The sequence below is a fragment of the Arachis stenosperma genome, chromosome 3 (assembly GCF_014773155.1).
Source record: "Arachis stenosperma cultivar V10309 chromosome 3, arast.V10309.gnm1.PFL2, whole genome shotgun sequence".
Taxonomy (NCBI): domain Eukaryota; kingdom Viridiplantae; phylum Streptophyta; class Magnoliopsida; order Fabales; family Fabaceae; genus Arachis; species Arachis stenosperma.
In genome coordinates, this window is record NC_080379.1 from 8,453,090 (window position 1) to 8,473,375 (window position 20,286).

At 32.9% G+C, this 20,286-nt stretch overlaps 3 protein-coding genes across 8 annotated transcripts; 1 reads left to right on the forward strand and 2 right to left on the reverse strand.

Moving 5' to 3' along the window:
* Positions 1 to 20: 20 nt before the first annotated feature.
* Positions 21 to 4,494, reverse strand: LOC130970603 (protein TRAUCO). 6 transcript variants are annotated; one of them, XM_057896733.1, is made up of 4 exons: positions 3,220 to 4,494; positions 2,795 to 2,839; positions 775 to 822; positions 522 to 633 (listed from the first exon to the last, which is right to left on the reverse strand). In XM_057896733.1, the coding sequence occupies exons 1-3, from the start codon at positions 4,379 to 4,381 to the stop codon at positions 791 to 793; spliced, it is 1,239 nt and encodes a 412-aa protein (XP_057752716.1). In that variant the 5' UTR covers positions 4,382 to 4,494; the 3' UTR covers positions 522 to 633; positions 775 to 790. The 6 variants fall into 6 exon arrangements, with proteins under 6 accessions (XP_057752713.1, XP_057752714.1, XP_057752715.1 ...); XM_057896730.1 differs by lacking the exon at positions 775 to 822 and having other exon boundaries at positions 21 to 633; XM_057896732.1 differs by lacking the exon at positions 775 to 822 and having other exon boundaries at positions 391 to 633; positions 2,795 to 2,867.
* A 4,138-nt stretch (positions 4,495 to 8,632) lies between these two features.
* On the forward strand, positions 8,633 to 14,431 carry LOC130968883 (NAD(H) kinase 1). Its single transcript, XM_057894360.1, has 11 exons — positions 8,633 to 8,981; positions 9,478 to 9,625; positions 9,728 to 9,847; positions 10,200 to 10,384; positions 10,679 to 10,792; positions 10,954 to 11,048; positions 11,603 to 11,709; positions 12,129 to 12,202; positions 12,646 to 12,724; positions 12,824 to 13,131; positions 13,741 to 14,431. The coding sequence occupies exons 1-11, from the start codon at positions 8,952 to 8,954 to the stop codon at positions 14,047 to 14,049; spliced, it is 1,569 nt and encodes a 522-aa protein (XP_057750343.1). The 5' UTR covers positions 8,633 to 8,951; the 3' UTR covers positions 14,050 to 14,431.
* A 1,055-nt stretch (positions 14,432 to 15,486) lies between these two features.
* Positions 15,487 to 19,010, reverse strand: LOC130965811 (protein RETICULATA-RELATED 4, chloroplastic-like). The gene is made up of 8 exons (XM_057890567.1): positions 18,227 to 19,010; positions 18,074 to 18,142; positions 17,700 to 17,831; positions 17,535 to 17,588; positions 17,353 to 17,397; positions 16,618 to 16,757; positions 16,011 to 16,136; positions 15,487 to 15,871 (listed from the first exon to the last, which is right to left on the reverse strand). Exons 1-8 carry the CDS (start codon positions 18,794 to 18,796, stop codon positions 15,835 to 15,837), a joined length of 1,173 nt encoding a protein of 390 aa, XP_057746550.1. The 5' UTR covers positions 18,797 to 19,010; the 3' UTR covers positions 15,487 to 15,834.
* Between the last annotated feature and the right edge of the window lie 1,276 nt (positions 19,011 to 20,286).

The window sequence follows — 20,286 nt, forward strand, 5'->3', positions numbered from 1 at the left end:
CAGAGAAACTGCACAATATCTTATCGAAGCCATGAAATTCTTATATATTCGACTTGAACAATTTCTCTGTTTCATAAGTTTACACAGCTAAGCTAGTCATTTGAGTCAATTCAGGAACCATCTAGAGTTACAGAAGAATAAGACCATGTGCAGCACATACACTTTTCAAAGGTGGTGCAATCATAGTCACCTTCAGCTGGTATGGTGTACAGTGGATCAAGCTTGAAACAGAAAAGAATGTAAGTTTCTTTTAAAATTGAAAAAAAAAAGAAATATATCAAATGCAGCAGAGGCAGAGTGCATGTGCACCGCTAGGGTTTTGCAGCAGAGTCGTAGTTAATAATATATGCAAACTGCATCAACCTTCTCACGGTTTCTTCTCAGTGGCCTCTCCATTTTCAACTCGATTATCAAAACCATGGTAGGGAACTTCGATCATTGGCTTGGGAATCGGCCGATCTTGGAAATCCTCGGGAAAGAATTCAAAGTCGGGGCCAAAGTTGAACTTGACCATGCAGTTTGGTTCATTGGGGAGAGTATACATTGAAGCAGCAGGGTAGTATCGACCACCAAAAAGATCCTTGAAAGCTACACCTTGGCACACGCCATTTTTGAAGAAAGATATCTCACTTCCTGCATACAATATGATATTTGGAATCAGGTGATTTTTATAAACATGGAACACTTAGAATACAACTTACAGCAAAGGAAATTCAAAATTTATATTATAGGCAAGGGAATTTAATTTATAACAGCGCAAGCAATGACACTTACAAAATCTGATTTGCTACTACAGTAACCAACAAGACAGAGCAAGCACACCTAATTTCCAATAAACAGATATTCAGTCTGCGGAATTCAAAAAAGGAATGTGATTATATCTACAGTGTATAATGAACCAAAGATGCAGTAGTACTGACCATACTTTATACAATCAAATCCCAGATCCAAAAACAATGATCATTTGCCTAGATTGTATCTAATTGCGTTTTGTCTAACAACTCCATTAACAGCCATAAAGAAACCAATAAATTTACTGTTTTGTATTATTAACCACTTCCAACCAATTTTATATTGAGGGTCAATCAAATAATGTATCCACAAAAATTATGTGCCAATTTTTACATACATCATCCTGGTTCTTAGACAAATCTAGCTAAGGAATACCATCAATGACCTTATTCCAACATTGCAGTCTCATATCTCCTATATTTCCCAAGCGGAAAAAGATTCTCTAAAATGAGGAGATTAGTGAAGTGATAAAGTGAGATATTGATTACCATTGAACTTATAATAATCATAACGTATGCATCCCACTATCTTGAATCAAGGGTGATTAGACTCTCACTTTTTCACTTTACCAACCTCACTTTAGAGGAGCTTGATCCTTTGCAAAATTCTTCCCCTTTTTACCTTCTACTGTCTGTTCCCAACCATAAGGAATTAAATGTAGAAAGGATGGCACAATGTAGTCTTAGATCCATAACTTACTATTCAAACTTTTTGTCAAATGGGAAGAATGACGATGTCTACCAATCCAATAGAGGAACAAGCCTAGCATTACTTCTAACACACATATACATTATCTTCCAAAGAACCACACTAGGCATTTTATGAGAAGGATTTGAATTTTTGACACAAAGGATATACCAATTTGAGCAAAGAATAGCAAGAATGAGAGAATTAAAAAATGAAGCCATAGCAATATGCTTTTATGGCCACTGATATCAATGATGAAGGCCGATATACCACATGGCATTCAGGAAGTTTATAGGTAAATTACTTCTAAAGGTATTAAAAACAAAGTTCTTGAGCATCCACCTAAGGGAAAATAGTGGAGCCATATGAAAATTTCGTTGCCCTCACCTCTATAACTTATGAAGCACGGTCTAACGGACACGAGGTACGACATAACACAAGAACACCGACACACAAATTTCAAATTTGTTAGGTATAAGGCAGAACATATATATAAAATATATAGAATTTTGTAAATAAATTATAATAATATCTTGAAATTTTATTGATATTAAAGTACAAACTAGTCTTTTGTTTTTTATGTGTTTTTTAATTATACAAAATATTTTAGATAACTTTTTGTATTAATAATTCATAATATATATTATTTCTAAACTCATTTCAAGAATATAGACCAAGAATAAGATTAGATATGCCAATACGCAATCTTATTTGGGTGGGTCTAAGCATGTCTGGAGAAATACTTTTTATTTTTTATTAAGATAGTCTGACACAGAACACCAGCAAGTTGGACGAGTGTTTATCTGGAATATATCGAACATGCAAACACAACAACCTAAATTAAGTGTTCATGCTTCATATCCTTTAACCTATAGTTATAAAATTTTAGAGCATATTTTTCTGACTCTTCCCACTCTTGTGAAAAACAAGGGAAACCTCATTCAACAGTCAAATTTCACTCTCTTCCGTCTCATCTTTTCTTGGCTGTGAGGAGCACGCTTGGACAAAGTATCTCATCTCAGGTAGCTACTCTCAAACTGTCATCACAGCCATCTATCTCTCATGTCTGCTTTCTTAATCTTAAGTGCCTAGTCTCTGTTCTGAGCAAAATCTCAGAATATTTCTGGCCACCTTCACACAAATAACAGACACATGCATTTCTGACTATTTCTTTGCTTGTTCGTGAGGTATTAATCGTTCACAGCCGTTAACTATGCAATGGCTGGTTGAAGGACTTCACTTTTTATTCAGTATGTTCTGCAGATCTGCTTTCTATATCTTACATATTTTTAAAATGCTTTCCCTTCTTCCGTACCTGGTACCAATTTCCATTGAATGCTTTGATTGAAAACATGGCAAGCTGTATTTAGTTCCACATGCTTCAGAGTCTAGATAAAATAATGGATTCCATAACTCAATGTCTCAAACCATTCACAACCATGCAGTACTACAAAAATGATTGAAAATCTTCCCCCTCCCCATTACCCCAAATCACAAACAAGTAATTTGGACTAAACCACTAAGTTAGCAAAAATCAAGCATCCGTTGTTAAATACTAAGAACACATCACATCCATCAACCCCGTTATTCAGCCTTCATTCCCACTAAAAAACTGAAGTTCTAATTCACAACCCCAAACACCAAAAATCACAATAACTAAACAGAAAACCAACTACACCAAAGTAAAAGATAATAGAGTTCATGACAAAAACAAAGAAAAAGAAAAGAAAAACCACTCACCAGGCACAACTTTGGGAGGATCTTCCTTAGCATCTTGAGCAACAACATATCTCTGTCCTTTATACCAAACCAAATGCAGTGGCTTTGGAGCATACTTCTCCCCTTCAGGCAAGTTGATATAGAAACCAATAACATCACCTTCCTTATACCCTTCTTCTCCATACTTCTCCCTCAGAGCCTTATGCACCTTACTCCCATCAATATCCCTATACCCAAAACTATTCCCATCGTAACCAACCGGTGCCTGCAAGTCACCTTTCTCAGTGGACCATCCCAACCGTGTGTGCCCTGTTTCCCCCAAATGCAAAACCCTAATTTCGAAGTACCACGCTCCTTCAACCACCCCTCTCGTTGCCCTCACCATTCTGTAGCCCTTCGTGCTCCCTGCCACCATTCGGTCGTCGCTCAGCTCAACCTTCTCCGCCTTGTACACCTTCGAGAGGCAGATCTTCATCTCCGCCGTGTCGTCGCTCTTGTCCGGGAACCTTGGCACCGGCGTTATAAGCACAGTGTCTTCGCCGTTTGCGCCGTGGTGATTGTTGTTATTGTTGTTAGCCTTGTTCTTCTTCTTTGATTTCTTCGATTTCGTTACCCACACATTGTTGTTCTTCTTCTTAGATTTCTTCGAATTCGTCCCCGTTGTTCCCGTGGCCGTTGTCGCCGGCGTTGACACGGCCGCATTGGCGTCGCCGTTGCTAGCTCCTTCTGGCAATTCCGCAGCCACCGGAGAAGATTCGATCTTAAGGGTAACGGTTTCAGCGGTCAATGTGGAGAGCTGCTTCTGCTTCTTCGGTGGAGGTTCCTCGTCGTCCTCGTCGTTGTCACCACCGCCGCAATCGTCTCTTGCAGGTGACTTCGGCGACTTCTTCAGGGAACCTTCATCAGATACGGGTTCGTCATCAGACATGTCGGAAGGGTCTGGCTCCGATCTGCCGTCGTTTTGAGCTTCCGTTGGCGTGTCGGAGGCGGTGCTGGTGGTTGTTACAGGAGGAACTTCGGCTGATTCCGTATCGGTGCCTCCTCCGGCAGCTACCGCGTCACTGAGAATCGCGGCGTCGCCAACGACGGCGTCGGCGGCAGCGTCAGCGGCCGCAACGGCGGCGGTGGTTGGTGCCCCGTCTTCTTCCTCTTCGTCTTTGTACGAAGCTTTTAAATTATCCATGGCGGTTCTAGGGTTTTTTCTTTATTGATTTTATTTTCCGAGTGCAATTACTATGACTATGACTCTATGAGGTTCGGAGAAGAAAAGAGAGCGCTTCCGATAACAGAGACACTGAGACTCGGAACTCTGAACTGACAGCGACAGAATATTCCTTAACTACTCAATTGGGTTGGGTTTCGTTTTTATGAAGTGTTTTGGATTGGGCTGGGCCTATTGTTTTTAGGCCCAATGGTGACTATCATAAACAAAAAGTTGAGACCTTGTTTCAAAAAAAAAGAACAGGAAGAGACGACATAAAAAAAACATTGGCATATGCAAATATCCCAATAACTTCGGATTAGGAGATTTGCTTATTCTGGATTTATTTACTTATTTTACTATTTGATAACTGAGATTTGGTACAGATTTTCAACTTAACACGAATTAGTTGTCTTTTTATATACAAAAAAGTCATTAAATTAGTTATTATATATTTGTGTATATTTATGTACGTTCAGCAGTAACTAATCTAAATTGAGTTGATTTTAAGAATGGATAGTGATTTCTAGCTTGTAACAGTCACAAGCTAGGTAAGGGATTGGTACTTAAAAATGATTCCGACAATCAAGTTAATGTATATTTTATATTTAAATATATATTTTATACAAGTATTGCTGATTGGTGGTTGATTTTTTTTATGTATATTTAACATCATAATTTTATATATGGCTCATCAAATTAGGAAGAGAGGTAATGAAATCAATATGAATGAATAATCATGCAGCATGGTGGTTTGCATTCAAATGAACAATTAAGGAAGGAAGCATGTTTCTTTGTATGGTGGAAAAGGGAATCATATATTCTAGTTCAGAAAGGAATACACGGATATATATAATGAATATGGTGTAACTTATTTATCAATTATTATCATAGCATTACAAGTAGATGGTAATAATAATGTAGGTTGTCATCAAGATTATGTACTACTAAAATTGAATTGATTCTGAGCAAAAAACCAATGAGACTATGATAGTAATGTTTCACATTGAGTTAGATTCTTGAATTAACCCGGTATGAAGTGTGAACAAATGTAGGTTCTTGAGCCACTGAAAATAAAGAAGGAAAGAAAGAAAATTGAGGAAACAGAAGACCAGAGAGACAAATTTGGTCGAGTCAATTAAAAAGAAATGAATGTGAATACATGTGTTTCTAAGTCTGAGCGACTTTGAAGCTCTTAAGATTCTTCCTAAGTTCCTATTAGAAGAAAGTTGTTCCAGTGGTACCAAGTCAAATAAGTACAATACAAAGAACAACAACAAACTTAAATTTCAGCTACATTATTGTCAATCTACACTCATATATATAAAATATAAAAAAAATATTCATATAATAACATTTTCATATAAGGATGATATTATAAATTTTTAGATGGTTAATTAAATATATTTAGTTAAACATATTAAATTATCTAATGGTCTATTTCTTCAAAAAAAAAATCATCTAATAACCTATAATACTATCTTTATGTTAGTATCCACAAAAATAAAAAGTAGAGGAAGAATGAGTGAGTGAGAGCCGAAAGGTGCATAACTTCTCAGTTTTAAACCTCGGTTGTAAGTTGTAACACATAAAAAAAATGGTATATAAAAGAACATATATAGATAGATTTAAATTGGTTTGTATAAGATCGTAGAAAATTAAAATAGGAGGGAATTGCGGGTGGTTGGTTGACTGGTAATGCCGCGTGAAGACCTGACCAGTTAGTTGATTATAGGGGCACATTCAATTGAATTTCTTTTTGCTTTTGCTGGTATCATCTGCTAGGAACTAATTAACGACAATTGGCAATATGAACATGAATTATAAATGTAGTAGTATATGATATGATATATGGTTTCCTAAACAAAAAATCAGACAGAAAAAAAAATTTAAGCTATTCACCAAAAGATTTTTATTTTTCTGAGAATTTTTAAGTTCGATAAGTCAATGACTAATTTATTATAGATTTAAAAAATTTCTACCTATATAAAATGGAATTTGAACTTTTGATATTTATTTATCAATAAGTTAATATATACACAAAATAATATTTGAATAATTAACACTTGTTTAAGCTAAAGAGAGAACAGACATCTATTACTTTCGATTTAATCAGAATTACACTTTACCATGGTATTAGTGAAAAAAGATCGTAATTTCTAATTACTTTTAAGCCAATTTGAGTAAACAGCTTAATTAAATTCTTTTTGAAAAAATAGTTTAAATAATAAATGACTATATTAAAAATGACTTATAAATAAATTATTTTGTATTTAAATTTTTAATTCTAAAAGTATTTATTTTATAAAAATATAATAAAAAATAATAATATTATGAAAAAAATAATTTTTTTAATTTTTTTATAAACTCCTAAATAATGTTCTGACTCGAATTTACTTATTGTTGAATCCTTCAATTGATGATGGCTAAGGAAGTAGTCTTGATCCACTATCTGAATGATAATCAACTTTTGGAAGAAAACTTAAAAAAGAATCAAGACAAGTCTATACATAAAGCAGACAACTGATTTCAAAAGACTATTAATTGTACCAAGTTTATCACCAACTATCCACTGTTGCCACAACCCATCAAGCATTAATCTCATTGCATTATTGCAATAAATGGGAGATTCAATTCTTTTTTCCTAAAAGCATTTTTATCTTTCTTTATTTTGTTAGATAAATGCTAAATACTATTTTTAATTTTTTTTCAAAAATAAATTGTTATTAGAGATGATAAATTAATAGTTTTAGATTTTTATTTTTTATAATCTTACTAAAATATGGTTAACATGAACACATTATCCTTTTAAATATAAAATATAATAAATATAAAATTAAGATTTATTTAATTAATAAAAAATAATAGACTACTTATTTAAGAATGTTTGAGGGCGACTAATTTTATTCATTCAACCATCTAATTTTTTTCCTCTTTATCCTATTTATTTAGCTTAAATAGACAAAATAATTAACTTTTTACTAATAAAAGATAAAAGAATGTCTAACATTGCATTCTAAAAGGCTTAGAGGGAATTTCATATAGAAATTGTTTTATAAAAATAAATAAATATAAAATAAAACAAAATCCGTTTGCTGAAAAATTCAATTAAGAGAGTCAAACAATTAGATGGCATCATTGATTTTATTTATAGTCATTAATTATTACTAGCAAATAGTCAACGATTCCACGTTGGAGACTCCCAATTTTATTGGTTTGTGACATTATTCAGGTAGAAAATTGTGTTAGGATGAGAAGGGTTTAAAATTTAATTAATATGAGTTTTAAGAATATAAATTAAAGTTGGTAGTATGTAATAAAAGATTTTAAATAATTTATTTTAATAAAAATATATTAAATATATTACAAATTATTTTTTTCAAATTTAATTAATAATTCTATTATGTATTCTAAAAATACGTATGAATTAAATTCTAAGAAAAATTGTAATCCCTTACAAACCTAAATAACTTTATGTTATGGTAGACAAACTCTAATTACACACGTAAACATCTTTATATATTTATATATGTTGACATTAACATGATTTTTTTTTAAATCATAAGAGTTTAATTAATATATATCTTAAGAGTATATGATAAATTTATTATTAATAAAAAATTTTATATTTTTTATTTAATAAATATAAAATAAATATTTAAAAAATTTAAAATTTTTATATTTTTAATAAAAATTATAACTTTAACATGTGTCCTTAAAATATAAAATATATAAATCCAAATTATAATATGGCTTGAAAATTTAATGGTAATTAATATTTCATAAATGTTTAAGGAGAGTGGTTATAGCATCAGTCTTTTCAATTTATGATAGGTACAGAAATAAAGACATTTTTGGGGTTTCAGAAATAAAGGACATTGAAAATTGTTTGGTTTAAAAGGTCACTTTTTATTTTATTTTTTTAAAATCTTTTTATAATTTTCAAAAAGAAACAATAAAATTTTTGTTTTTTGTTTTGTTTTTTAAAAAAATTAAAATAAAAAAAGAGTGGTATAAAAAAAAAGTAACTACAAATGTTTTTATATAATAATAATAATAATTAAAATGTTGATAAATATTATATTAAACAGTTTAATTATTATTTTCGGATACAATCATCTTTGTGTTAGCAAGATTGTGGTTCCCACTGAAGGAGAAACAAAAACAAAATAAAAATGAAAATTTTGAAGGAACCATGAAAATGGAAATGTCAAAATCTGAGTTTTCTGAATGCACTTGCCTCCTTTCAGGTTTGTTCCTAACACCCACCATAAATCCCAACCAAAAAAACAATCTTTTGTGTCTTCTCTTACATGTGCATGTCCCTCTCACACTTCTTTCAACAATCCACCACTTCATATTATAAATACAAGGTCAAAAATCAACCCTTTTCCTCAAGAGTCCTTAACTACTTTGTTTTGTTAGATGCATTTTTATTATTCATATTGAATTGACCAGGGAAGGCTCTACCAAGGGAAAAGGGATCCAAATTTTCAATCTTTTTTCTCTTCTTCTTCTTGGGTCTCTCTTCCCTTCTTATTCACTCTTCATCATGGCCCCTAACAAGCTCAATTCATCATCGGTATGTATCTATATTCCCTTCTCACGTGTTTTGATCGTTTTGTTTCTTAATTCCAGCTTCCATCTTGTTTTGATTTTAATTTTGTAATTGTGTGTGTGTGTATATTTTACTGCTAGGGTTTTTAAGTCCTATTTTTCCAGCCTAGGATTTAGTTTTGGATTTGTGTTCCTGGAAATTGGGAGTCTGGAAACAAAGTACTTGCTACTTTGATAATTCAGTTTTTTGAATACCAAAGAAAATGACAAGAGTTAAAGTTGTGCTTGATTCTCATTAGTTAATTGTTATAATCAGCATCAGCTATAGTGTATTGACATAGGGCTATAGTGGAGAATAGTATTTATGCTATCACAAATATTAACCAATCACCAGTGATTCATAAACAAAGTCACCACAATGTAATTGATTCTATGATTTGTTTACACTTATGTATATAGTTTAAACTGTTGTAGCAGTTATTAGTTACAAGTGTATCATTATCTTGGTTTGTGTGATGCAGGGAAACTCAAGTGTACATGGTTCACAGTCTGATAATGGTTTTATCAGTTCGTTTTCTCTATTCCCCGAGAAAGCGGTGCAAGAACTTCTTCAGTCTCCAGTCCAGGGATCAGACGACCATCTTATAGAGTTCTCGGAGGCGTTAAGAAGTATGATCATATTTTGTTGAAATTATTAATATCCAAATGCAACAAGACATGATCTTTGATACCGAGATCTTTGTCCTTATTTTTATCTTAAACTCCTTCTAGCCGTTGCGAAGGCCTTAAGGCGAGTAGCTGAAGGAAAAGCTTCTGCTCAAGCTGAGGCCGCTGAATGGAAACGGAAATTCGAGTTGGAGAGGGCGCGGAATCTGCAGTTTGATTCTACAGGTTCTTATAATTAAATCATGCAAGTTTCACTTTCTGTGTACACATTTTCTGTTCTATAAAAGTTGATATTGCGGAAGAAAAAATAAACTTTTTTCATCTGCCTGAACAGCAAAATCAATTTTATTTGTTTACTTGAGATTATTGCAGAAGACTCCCCCCCCCCCCCCCCTCTCTCTCTCTTCTGTTTGTGCATTTCATACTCAGTTGACACTTTTTTGTCTCTCGTGATTTAGAACTTCCTCTTTAATAAATTTTTAATCAGGGACCTCTCTGGTTCTGATATCTCTGCTAATTATCTAAACTTAGAAGTCCTTTTGTTTGCATCATTCTAATCTTACTGCTTTTTTTTCAGAGAAATCATCCCTAGAGAATCAAGCAGATCTTGGTGATGTGAGGATAAACAACCCCGCCAACCATCCTCCGTTATCTAAGAAAGCTAATGAGCGGTTTGAAAGATGCTGTTCAAGCAATGGTATTTGCTCCCATGAAGTTCTTAGGGATGGGAAATCTGATTCTGATTCCAAAATGGTCAGAAAGGTATATCGTTAACCCCTTCTTGAAGCAAAATGGGTTATTATTTATCATCCTGGGTTCCTGTTGTTTTTGTGGTTTCAGTTGATCTTATGTTGTGATAATTATTATTGAATTTTTGGGTCCTCTTTTCCCATGACATTGTGCAAGTAATATCACTATATGGTTTGAGGAGTTTGTCCTAACAGTAACTAATTTCATATCTTTTTAGGTGTAGCTACAATTATATTTGTTATTACCGCTAATAGTGTCAAAATTGCCAGTTCAACTGTGACTAAAATTGTTCTTTTTCGGAGCCAGGCTTCGTTTAAACTTTCATGGTATTGCAAAGGTGAGCAAAGTGACCAGCACAAACATGACGTTGTCTCTTTCGAAAAAGGAAATATAACCACCGCAGAGCGCAGTAGTAAGCAGGTATCACATCTTGTTACGGAGCATTTGGTTTTATTAATTAAGAAATTATCTTGAAATTGGTAAGCTTGTACGTGTCTCCTCAATTTCTTAAAGTCTATTGTCTTGCTAATACCAAATTTTCGTAGTTATTTTCTTCTAATTGAGCAGTCAATTCATTTCAGATATCTTTGAAGTGGGAATCAAGCCCGCAGACTGTGCTCATATTAACCAAACCAAATTCAGCTTCAGTTCAAATTCTGTGTGTTGAAATGGTTAGGTGTGAATCCCAATACCTTGTTGCCACTTTAAGCTGCTTCAGTACCAACTCTGCAGCTCTTGAGAAATGTGTGGAATTTGTTTTAACTTCTATTGGTGTTTTTCATTCTCTTTTTCTTAATTGCAATTAGGAGACTCAGGTCTCTGCTTAACTGAAATCTAAAAGCTTCCTATACTTTGATAGTTTTGTTTTAAAATCTTTTAGCACAATATTTCTATCTGTCGGATAATGAATGCTTCGTGCAAAACATGAAGGTGATAGAATTGATGTATTGTCCTCAACAGCTAGTATTGTTCCTTGTCAAGTTTTAAGTTTAACTTAACTCTTAATATTTAGTATTATTTCCTTTCTGGTTATGTCACCATTTCTTAATATTGAGCACTTAGTTTTATATCTGTCCTCTACCCTTAAAATCTTTCCATTTACTTGTTTTTATGATATGCATCTATAACAGGTTATATAATAATAATAGGAGATTCTTCATTTTATTTTACATTTTAGCAGATGCAAACCTCGATTAATGGCGCTGCTTTCCTTTTTCTTTTGGTTTCCAGATGGCTGAGGCAGCAAAAGAAGCTAAATATCTATGTTGAACCACGTGTCAGGGTGGATCTTTTGACCGAGTCATCATACTTCAACTTTGTTGAAACCTGGAATGATGGTAAGCAGTTAAATATTTAGGTATTGATCTGTTCTCAGTTTCAAAATGTTTTTCAGTTCAGCAGTCCTCATCTTTCTCAAAAAGAATCCATCTTCCATGAGCTAACTATTTGGAAAAAGAAAAAATAGTGAAAGATGTAGAAAGCATTTTCCTTACAGTTATTGTGATTCATGAGCCTAAATAACAAGTTGTAATTAAATTATTGGATATCTTGCCCTCTTTCCTTCATGAGCTTCTATTTTGGTTAGTCGGCATCCTGATAATTTAATATTTAAAATGACATGAAGCAAACAACTGATATAATTTAATAAAAAGATTGTGCTCTATATATTATATTCACTGGCAGTGATATATCATGTTAAATGTTTTTATTGTTCATGAGATTATAACCATTTGTGGCATCAATTTTTTGTTTGAAGATAAGGAAGTTCTGGCACTGCACACTAAAGTTGACCTGGTAATAACGCTTGGCGGTGATGGAACTGTCCTATGGGTACGGTAAATCAATTTTATTTCATTTGCAACTAGTTGATGATTTTCATATTTCAATCTTGGTGACACAGAACTGCTTCTGATCCAAATCTAGCTCAGTTGCATTTTTCTATCAAATATTTTCACATATATGATCAGAGGCAAGGAAACTGTTTGCGTAGATTTTAGCCATCAACTATTGTGGATAATAGAGGAATCAGTGCACCTTAAGAAACTTTTCAGTTGTTTAAACTATACTACCAATATCTATAAATGTGTTCTCTGATTTGCTGACTTGTTATATTGAGTGATACTTTATTCAACATGAATGATTACTTTGGCCATTGGTTATTCAGGATGAAAGAGTTTGGTAACTCTGAAATTTTGCATTGCATTACATATCCGAACATTCATAGTTATTTTGATGTGACATTGACTATAAATTGTGACGTTCTAAATGTGCAGGCGGCATCTATGTTCAAAGGGCCAGTACCGCCTATCGTCCCCTTCTCTTTAGGTTCTCTCGGCTTCATGACCCCTTTTTGTATCCTCCAACATTTTGGCTACATTTGTATTATATATTCTTTTCATTGTCATATCTGTTTCCATTTATGATTTGAAAGCTAACTTAACCATCCTTCAGATAGCGAGCATTATAAAGAGTGCCTTGATTCAATTTTGAAGGGTCCTATTAGTATCGCGTTACGACACCGGCTGCAATGCCATGTCATACGAGATGCAGCTAAAAATGAATACGAAGCTGAAGAACCCATACTTGTCCTAAACGAGGTTACGATTGACCGTGGAATATCATCCTTCCTCACAAATCTCGAATGTTATTGTGACAACTCCTTCGTCACGTGTGTGCAAGGCGACGGATTAATCTTATCTACAACATCTGGCAGTACTGCGTATTCATTGGCAGCCGGCGGTTCAATGGTCCATCCTCAGGTACTTTCCTTGAGAATTTCACATTCGTATGCCATGACGACATTAAATATTTTGTAATTGTACTATGAGCATTCGCCTAGTATTTTACTTTCCTTATTCTCCTTTCGCCTGCTTGTTACTACATTTGTCTTCTCTAAGACTGCGTTGGGTTTTGAAAACAGAACAAGACAAGATACTGAGAACATGATACAATGGATGAGATACAAAAATTAGTATTTTATATTTTGTTTTGTGATAAACAAAATATAAAATAGAACAAATTATGAAAAGTTCAACTTACCCTCATTTTCTTCTTTACACAATTTATGAAGCAAAATATAATGGTAAAAAATGTGATTATGAAAAATTGATAGGGACAATGAAAGGAAAATGAAAAGATAAGTTGGGTTTTTTGCTAGTGTTCTTTGTCAATCCTCTCAAGAAGGATAAAAAATACACTAATTCAGTGTCTCACAACACTATTTGTGTTCATCTCTCACTTACCAAATATGATTTTATCTCCGTGTCTTTGCATTATTGTTCTGTGATTGTAAACAAATGCAGCCTAAGATGCTAGTTACAATGAACTACCTAGTTACATTTAAAACTGAGTCTGGGAAAATCTTGCAGGTTCCAGGTATTTTGTTCACACCAATATGCCCACATTCTCTATCATTTAGGCCATTGATATTACCTGAGCATGTAACTTTGAGGGTGCAAGTGCCATTCAATAGCAGAAGCCCTGCATGGGCCTCTTTTGATGGCAAGGACAGGAAGCAATTAGAACCAGGGGATGCCCTTGTGTGCAGCATGGCGCCATGGCCAGTTCCCACGGCGTGCCTTGTTGATTCTACCAACGATTTCTTGCGCAGTATTCACGAGGGACTCCATTGGAACTTGAGAAAGACACAATCGTTCGACGGTCCTCGTGAATCATAACTTCTAAATATCTATTGTTCCTGTTTTCGTAACATTTGTCACTCTGGAAATTCGATACTATATCGAATTTCCAGAGTGACAAACGGAATGGAGAGTATATTCTTTTCAGTAGGGCTTTAGGGGCCTTCACAGGGCCTACAGTTGGATGTTTATAGAAAATTGCTAAGTTAACTTTGTTTAGTGTAGTTTTCTTTCTTGTATCAATAGAAGATTGTATTCATAATTTTCTGTTTTTCACTACAGTATTGTCCACCGATGATGATGAAAATTGTAGAGAATTGAGTTGGGAGATTATGTTATTGTAAGAGCTGAACAACTATGGAATCAGTACTCCACACTTTTTTTTTAGGAGAAAAAGATAATTAAACTCAATAGTTTGCCTATAATAGTTGACTAACCTCTATTGATAGAAATGTTATTAGAATGGTAAAATTGAAATGTTTGGTGTAAAACTAAAATTAACTAAAATCATAAGAGCAAAATTAAAATCATATAGAAATGCTGAGAGTATAAAGTATATCTTTTCCTAAACTTTTCCACATATTCAATAACATATTTTCTTCTTATTATTATTATGCAAAGATTAATATCAATTTTGTCTTGGTTCATTTTAGATGAATTTATCATCCTGTATGACTATTTGTCATGGTTCAATTTAGGTGAATCTATCAATCTGTATACATTTAAAACTTGTACACTTTATCATTTTATGACTTCGATGTTATATTTGTTGTTTTACCCAAAACAGAAAAATACATAAATGCCCTCTACTATAACCAACACAACTTGTACAACTTTGGCTTTGAAAAATAGCTTATTAAAGCGAGTATTTTAAAAACATCTTTTAAAGTTATAGTAATTAGGTATAGTAAATTACAAGGAAAAAAACTTCCAATAAGCATAAACTATAAAAATTGTGTTTGATAAAATTATTTTGAATACTATTTAAAATAATTTTAATAGACATAAATTTAATAAAAATAAAAAAATATAAATATTCATTAACATATAAAATTATATTAATGCTTCTAATTTTGAAGAAGTACAAGTCAACGTTACGTACTCTGTTCCTAACTTTTCAAAACTAAAAATAAGTGCATGATATAAACACTAATATATAACTAATGCAAAGTAAAGTTTTAAAAAGACCATCAATAATCTATATATAACTAATGCATCGTATAAACTGAATATAGAATTGGAAAAAAATTATTAAAAACCGTCAAAATTTATTATTTTTGACCATTACTTAACTATAAATTCAATTCTTTTAATCTAATTTTTTTAATCTAATAATTCAACAACATACTTTATCTTATACTTTTAAACAATAATGACTAACTGATAATAAAAAAAATTTTGATAACCCTCTAACATTCCATATTAGAATATAATTATAAGGATACAATAAATATACGATGTGAAGTAATATGCAAAACCAGTACCTCATGCTAGATATTATTGAAAAAAGAAAAGAAATATTGTTCCTTCAATATCTTTCAATCTGTTTATGCTTGTGTTTAAAATTATGTGAACATCCTCTTATCATCAATTGAATGAGGAAAACAAGAGAGAAACAAAAAAAATAACGTAGCGTGCTCAAACAATGAGCATATAAATAAAAATCTAATGGACTATTCCTATGACCAAACCTCCCAAGAAAAACAAATTGTTTTTGTGATGGCCACTATTGAAGCAAAATGACGGTCTTGAAACAAAAAACTTGGAAGTCAATCAACAAAGAGAGTATCCAAATTCCAAACCCTGTGCCGTTGGTGTTGCGCCCTACTGAACCCCGATAAATCGAGCGTAATCCACCCACCTGTCGACGGAAGAATTACAAACCATGAGCCATTGATAACCAGCAATGCTTATACTTTTGTCTGAAACTGACAGTTTAAGATAAAAAAGAACCAAGAGTGTATTGTAAGAAAAAACTGCGAAGGAATCGAGTTTCTTACAATAATGAACCCAAGTAAGTGTTGCCGGTTCTAACAGCAAAGCAAAGCGCGCTGAGCATGAGTTTGTGTTGGTGCAGCAATGGTTCCAAAATCCTTTGTTCTATAATTCCAGCAAGTACTTGGTACCTGTCAGCAAAATTAGATTCTAAATACTAGGTTTAAGACAAGAAAACCAATTATTGACAACCTTAATAGGCTACAACATTTTTTAAAATGTTACCATGACGCATCAGATTTACTTAATGGTATAAGAGGTTCCACTCACTTGCTTTAGGCATAATAATAATTTACCTTAGAACGTAATAAATTTTTTTTTAAGACAACAAAACCAATTATTGACAACCTTAATAGGCTAAGAACATTTTTTAATATGATTGGAAAGTTGGCACTGTATTTAAGTGACATTCACCCAGACTTACTAAAATGTTACCATGATGCATCAAATTTAATTCATGGTATACATATTCGTACCAGCCGACCCCACTTAGTGGGACAAGGCTTTGTTGTTGTTGTAGTATACATATTCGTACCAAGGCGCGAGCAAGTTATAAGAAGTTCCACTCGCTTCAGGCACTAATAAAAAGGTATTGCTAATTACATAATTTACCTGAGGTTGCTAGAAACTCCCATATAGACACCATAGGCAGCACTGGTTGATAATATTGGAACATTTTCGATTTCTCCAGAGGAAGACTTATCAACAGCCTTCTTTGCATTAATCAAGGCATTTGTCACAGCTGTCCCGACCTAAATATATACAGAAGAGAATATGTGTCAATATCTAGACTCAATTGATACCATTTTCCTTTAAAATTGTGAGGAAGAACATTTAGTTGGATTAAATGTTTGAGTGCAATGTTATGGATATATATCACATTATATCACATTATATCACATTATCACGGATCCTTTGGCAAACATTATAAATCTTCAACATTTTTCACTACTTAGAAGATTGATCAGTGATTTTCATATTCATATTTGAAGAACATTTATGACAGCATTTCGTCATTATATTTGATTTATAATTCATGCAGTTAAAAACAAGTTCAACAAGGGAAGAAGTACAAGCAAACAACCACAATTTAGATTAGAACTGCATCATAGACAAACTTAACCATAGATACAGAAGCATAGAGCTAACTAAACCATACCCCCAAAACAAAAATATGAAAAAAGTTAATTAAATAACAACCATAATTATCAGGTGTCAAAAGGATCATTAACCACACTTATGAGAAACATATATTAAAGTGAAGGAAAAAGTAGATTCAAAACTTATTAAAAGAAAGCATAAAATGTAAGAGGGTGAGAAAAATCGCAGAGGATGATGAAAACTAACCAGTGATGATGCAGATCCAACAGCAAAAAGCTTAGCCCCATTACGCTGTACAGTGTAACCATTTGTATAACAATTAGTTGCATAAAATAAAAAAATATATACTAAGAGAAGGCAACAAGAAGGTAGAAATTGAATTAGAATTATAAGGTGTAATAAGACAAAAGTTATGAAATTGTACACACCGCTATTGCACCAAACCTCTGTAACAAAGAATACGATGTCCCAGAGAGAGCAACCTGGGAAAGAAATTAAGAACAATACAAACACTTAGTAGGGAAACCAAAATAACAATAATAATTGTAAAAGTAATCAACATCAATTAATGATCTACAAGATTATATAGAGACCTGGAATGCATTATCCGGGCAGTTGTGGAAGAACTTAGCAATGGGGCCTGCATTCATTGCAAGCGGCGGTCTAAGAGACACGGTAGGTGCAGGAAGATAAACCAGCATGAAATCTGCAAGTATGGCCATCACCTAAGAACAACAGTATATGGAAAAGGGGTGTTATGCCATTGAATTCCTCACTTGACTATATCCTTAACAAATAGTATTAATAATCAAAATAGTCCTGAAAGATCAAATATCTCAAATTGGTCCTTGAATCTGCCAAAATAATTCACTACTGTATCATTTTAGAACTAATTGGAAGCATTTAATCTTGACGATGATGAGCATGTTTAAGAAATAAGTTGAATATAAAGAGGAGATATTCATACCACATCTGCGAAAACTATTTCCAGCTCGTCAAAGAATTTTTCTCTCCTGCGGTCATACTCAGCGGCAGTCTATTCAGCATGAAAATTTTTCAGAACAGAATTAGATTTTAAACATGAAATTTGAAAGCATGAAATCAGAAAGAGAAAGCAAACCTTGGTGAAGATGCCAACGCCACACTCCATGCCAACCTTAGCGAGGAAGAGATCATCAGCAAGAAGACGCTCCTTGAATCCACCAAACTGAAGAAGCCACCTGAAGAATGGATTCTTCTCAAGCTCCAAGAACCGTGACACCACGGAGGCGGGGATCTTTCCGTCCTTGATGGCGGCCGCCAAGTCTGAAGGCACGCTCTCCAACGACCTCCCTGCCTCCGCCAGCACCAACATCGCCTCCTTCTTCCTCCCGTGCTCGCCCGCATTGCCGTCGTCGTCTCCGCCGTGACCACCTCCTCCATGACCGCCGCCGATGGATCCGTGATCGCCGCCGCCACCGGCGACTTCGACGGTGGAATGGAGAACGAAAGCGGGATCTGTGCGGCGGTTGATTCCGAAAGAGAAGGAGGAAAAGGAGGGAGGTGAAGCAAGACGAAGAGAAAATGAGGAAGAAGAAGAAGAAGAAAAGGAAGCGAAGAAGGGAGGGTTAGTTTTGGAAGAAGAAAAAGGGGAATAGGTGGAGGAGGAGGAGGAGGGAGCTGGAGTGAAAGAGAAAGCGAACGACGACATTGTAATCGATGTCGTTTTAGAAGTTGGCTTTCTTTTTCTTCTTCTTCTTCTTCTTGTGGTTTTTGTAGGGCGTAACAAAGTGTTTAATGAGTAGGCAAATGTAGTTGTTGGTTTTGGTTGTTTTTGGAGGTTTTGGTCAATTTCGTTGTTTTCCTCTCTGCTTTTGAAGCCGACAACGGAGGGCGTTACTTCTCATGTGCTTTCCCCACTCTATCACTACACACTAGGTTTATACTTTATAGCTTTCCTAACACTCTTAACACTACCTCCCCCTTGTTAAAATATCATACTCTACCTACTCTAAACAAAATATTAATTTACTCACATTTCAAAAGTATAATTTATAAGAAAAAACGGTTCATGAGAGAATAATAATATTTTTATAATATACTAAAATTAAATATTATGATTTATCGTCTAATAAAAAAATATCTTCACATATAAATAATTAAAGAATTTTTATGAGAGAATCCAATATATTCAATGCGTTAAATGTATTGTAAGAAATGGAAGGTTTGTATTCATGAGCTTATTGCTTATTATCATTTTTAAATGGATAAATTTTACATAATATCAACATTTATTACTAAATTCTTCGATGTTACCTGAAGTATTCACGATTTTCATTCTTTTTGTTATGGAAGTGGATAATTATTAGATATTTTCAACATTTCAACATTTATTACTTAAATTTCAAGATTCTAATACCTAACGGATTATAAATGAGTAAATTTAGAGGTTTAAAGATTTAGAGATGTAATAGAAATTTAATCGAAGTTAAATCGATTATAATAAATAAAATATTTCTGTGTAAAATAAAAAATATTTTTTTATCTTTTATTATTTTAAATCAGTTAATTATTAAAAAATTAAACTAATTTAAATTAGTATATTAATTTTTTATTTTTTTAACTAATTCACTGATAATTTATCTTAAACCAAATTGATTAGTCTGTTTAAAAAGTGGTAAATTTTTTTTTGAATTATAAAAAATCACATTAATATTATTTGGTATAATTTTTAAAAGATATTTTTAAGTTTTTAAAAAATTATTTAAGAATTTTTAAAAAAATAAAAAATATTTCTTCTCTCATTTTTAAAAGCAGTTTTATTTGTCATTTCCATTTATTAAACAACTACTTTTATGAATACAAATTCAAATACAAAATAACTTATTTATAAAATGTTTTTAATATAAATTCTTATGTGTTAAGTTTTTTTTCTAAAGAATTTAGTTAAATTGTTTATTTAAATTGGGCATAGTAGTTAAATAAAAAAATATGAAAATTTAATTGACAAAAAAAAAAATTTCTACCAACTCTTTTGTATTACAGTTGTGCTACATGCACACCACTTTCAGCTACTATATTTGTATACATATACAAATATCAAATTCAGAAATTAAAAATCAAAATCATACTCTCACTCTTTATATGCACTGAAATATACCTCTCTTTTTCTCGTTTCCTCACTCTCACTCTCACTCTCAG

Excerpts from the sequence above, each read along its gene's own strand:
- LOC130965811 (XM_057890567.1), bottom strand. The coding sequence starts at position 18,796 with ATGTCGTCGTTCGCTTTCTCTTTCACTCCAGCTCCCTCCTCCTCCTCC. Across the intron at positions 18,143-18,226 it reads GCGTTGGCATCTTCACCAAG|ACTGCCGCTGAGTATGACCG; the intron begins GTTTGCTTTCTC and ends CATGCTGAATAG. Across the intron at positions 17,832-18,073 it reads AAATAGTTTTCGCAGATGTG|GTGATGGCCATACTTGCAGA; the intron begins GTATGAATATCT and ends TGTTGTTCTTAG.
- LOC130968883 (XM_057894360.1), top strand. The coding sequence starts at position 8,952 with ATGGCCCCTAACAAGCTCAATTCATCATCG. Across the intron at positions 8,982-9,477 it reads ACAAGCTCAATTCATCATCG|GGAAACTCAAGTGTACATGG; the intron begins GTATGTATCTAT and ends TGTGTGATGCAG. Across the intron at positions 9,848-10,199 it reads TCTGCAGTTTGATTCTACAG|AGAAATCATCCCTAGAGAAT; the intron begins GTTCTTATAATT and ends CTTTTTTTTCAG.
- LOC130970603 (XM_057896730.1), bottom strand. The coding sequence starts at position 4,381 with ATGGATAATTTAAAAGCTTCGTACAAAGACGAAGAGGAAGAAGACGGG. Across the intron at positions 2,840-3,219 it reads TCCTCCCAAAGTTGTGCCTG|CTTGCCATGTTTTCAATCAA; the intron begins GTGAGTGGTTTT and ends AACTAAATACAG. Across the intron at positions 634-2,794 it reads TCAATGGAAATTGGTACCAG|GAAGTGAGATATCTTTCTTC; the intron begins GTACGGAAGAAG and ends TATTGTATGCAG.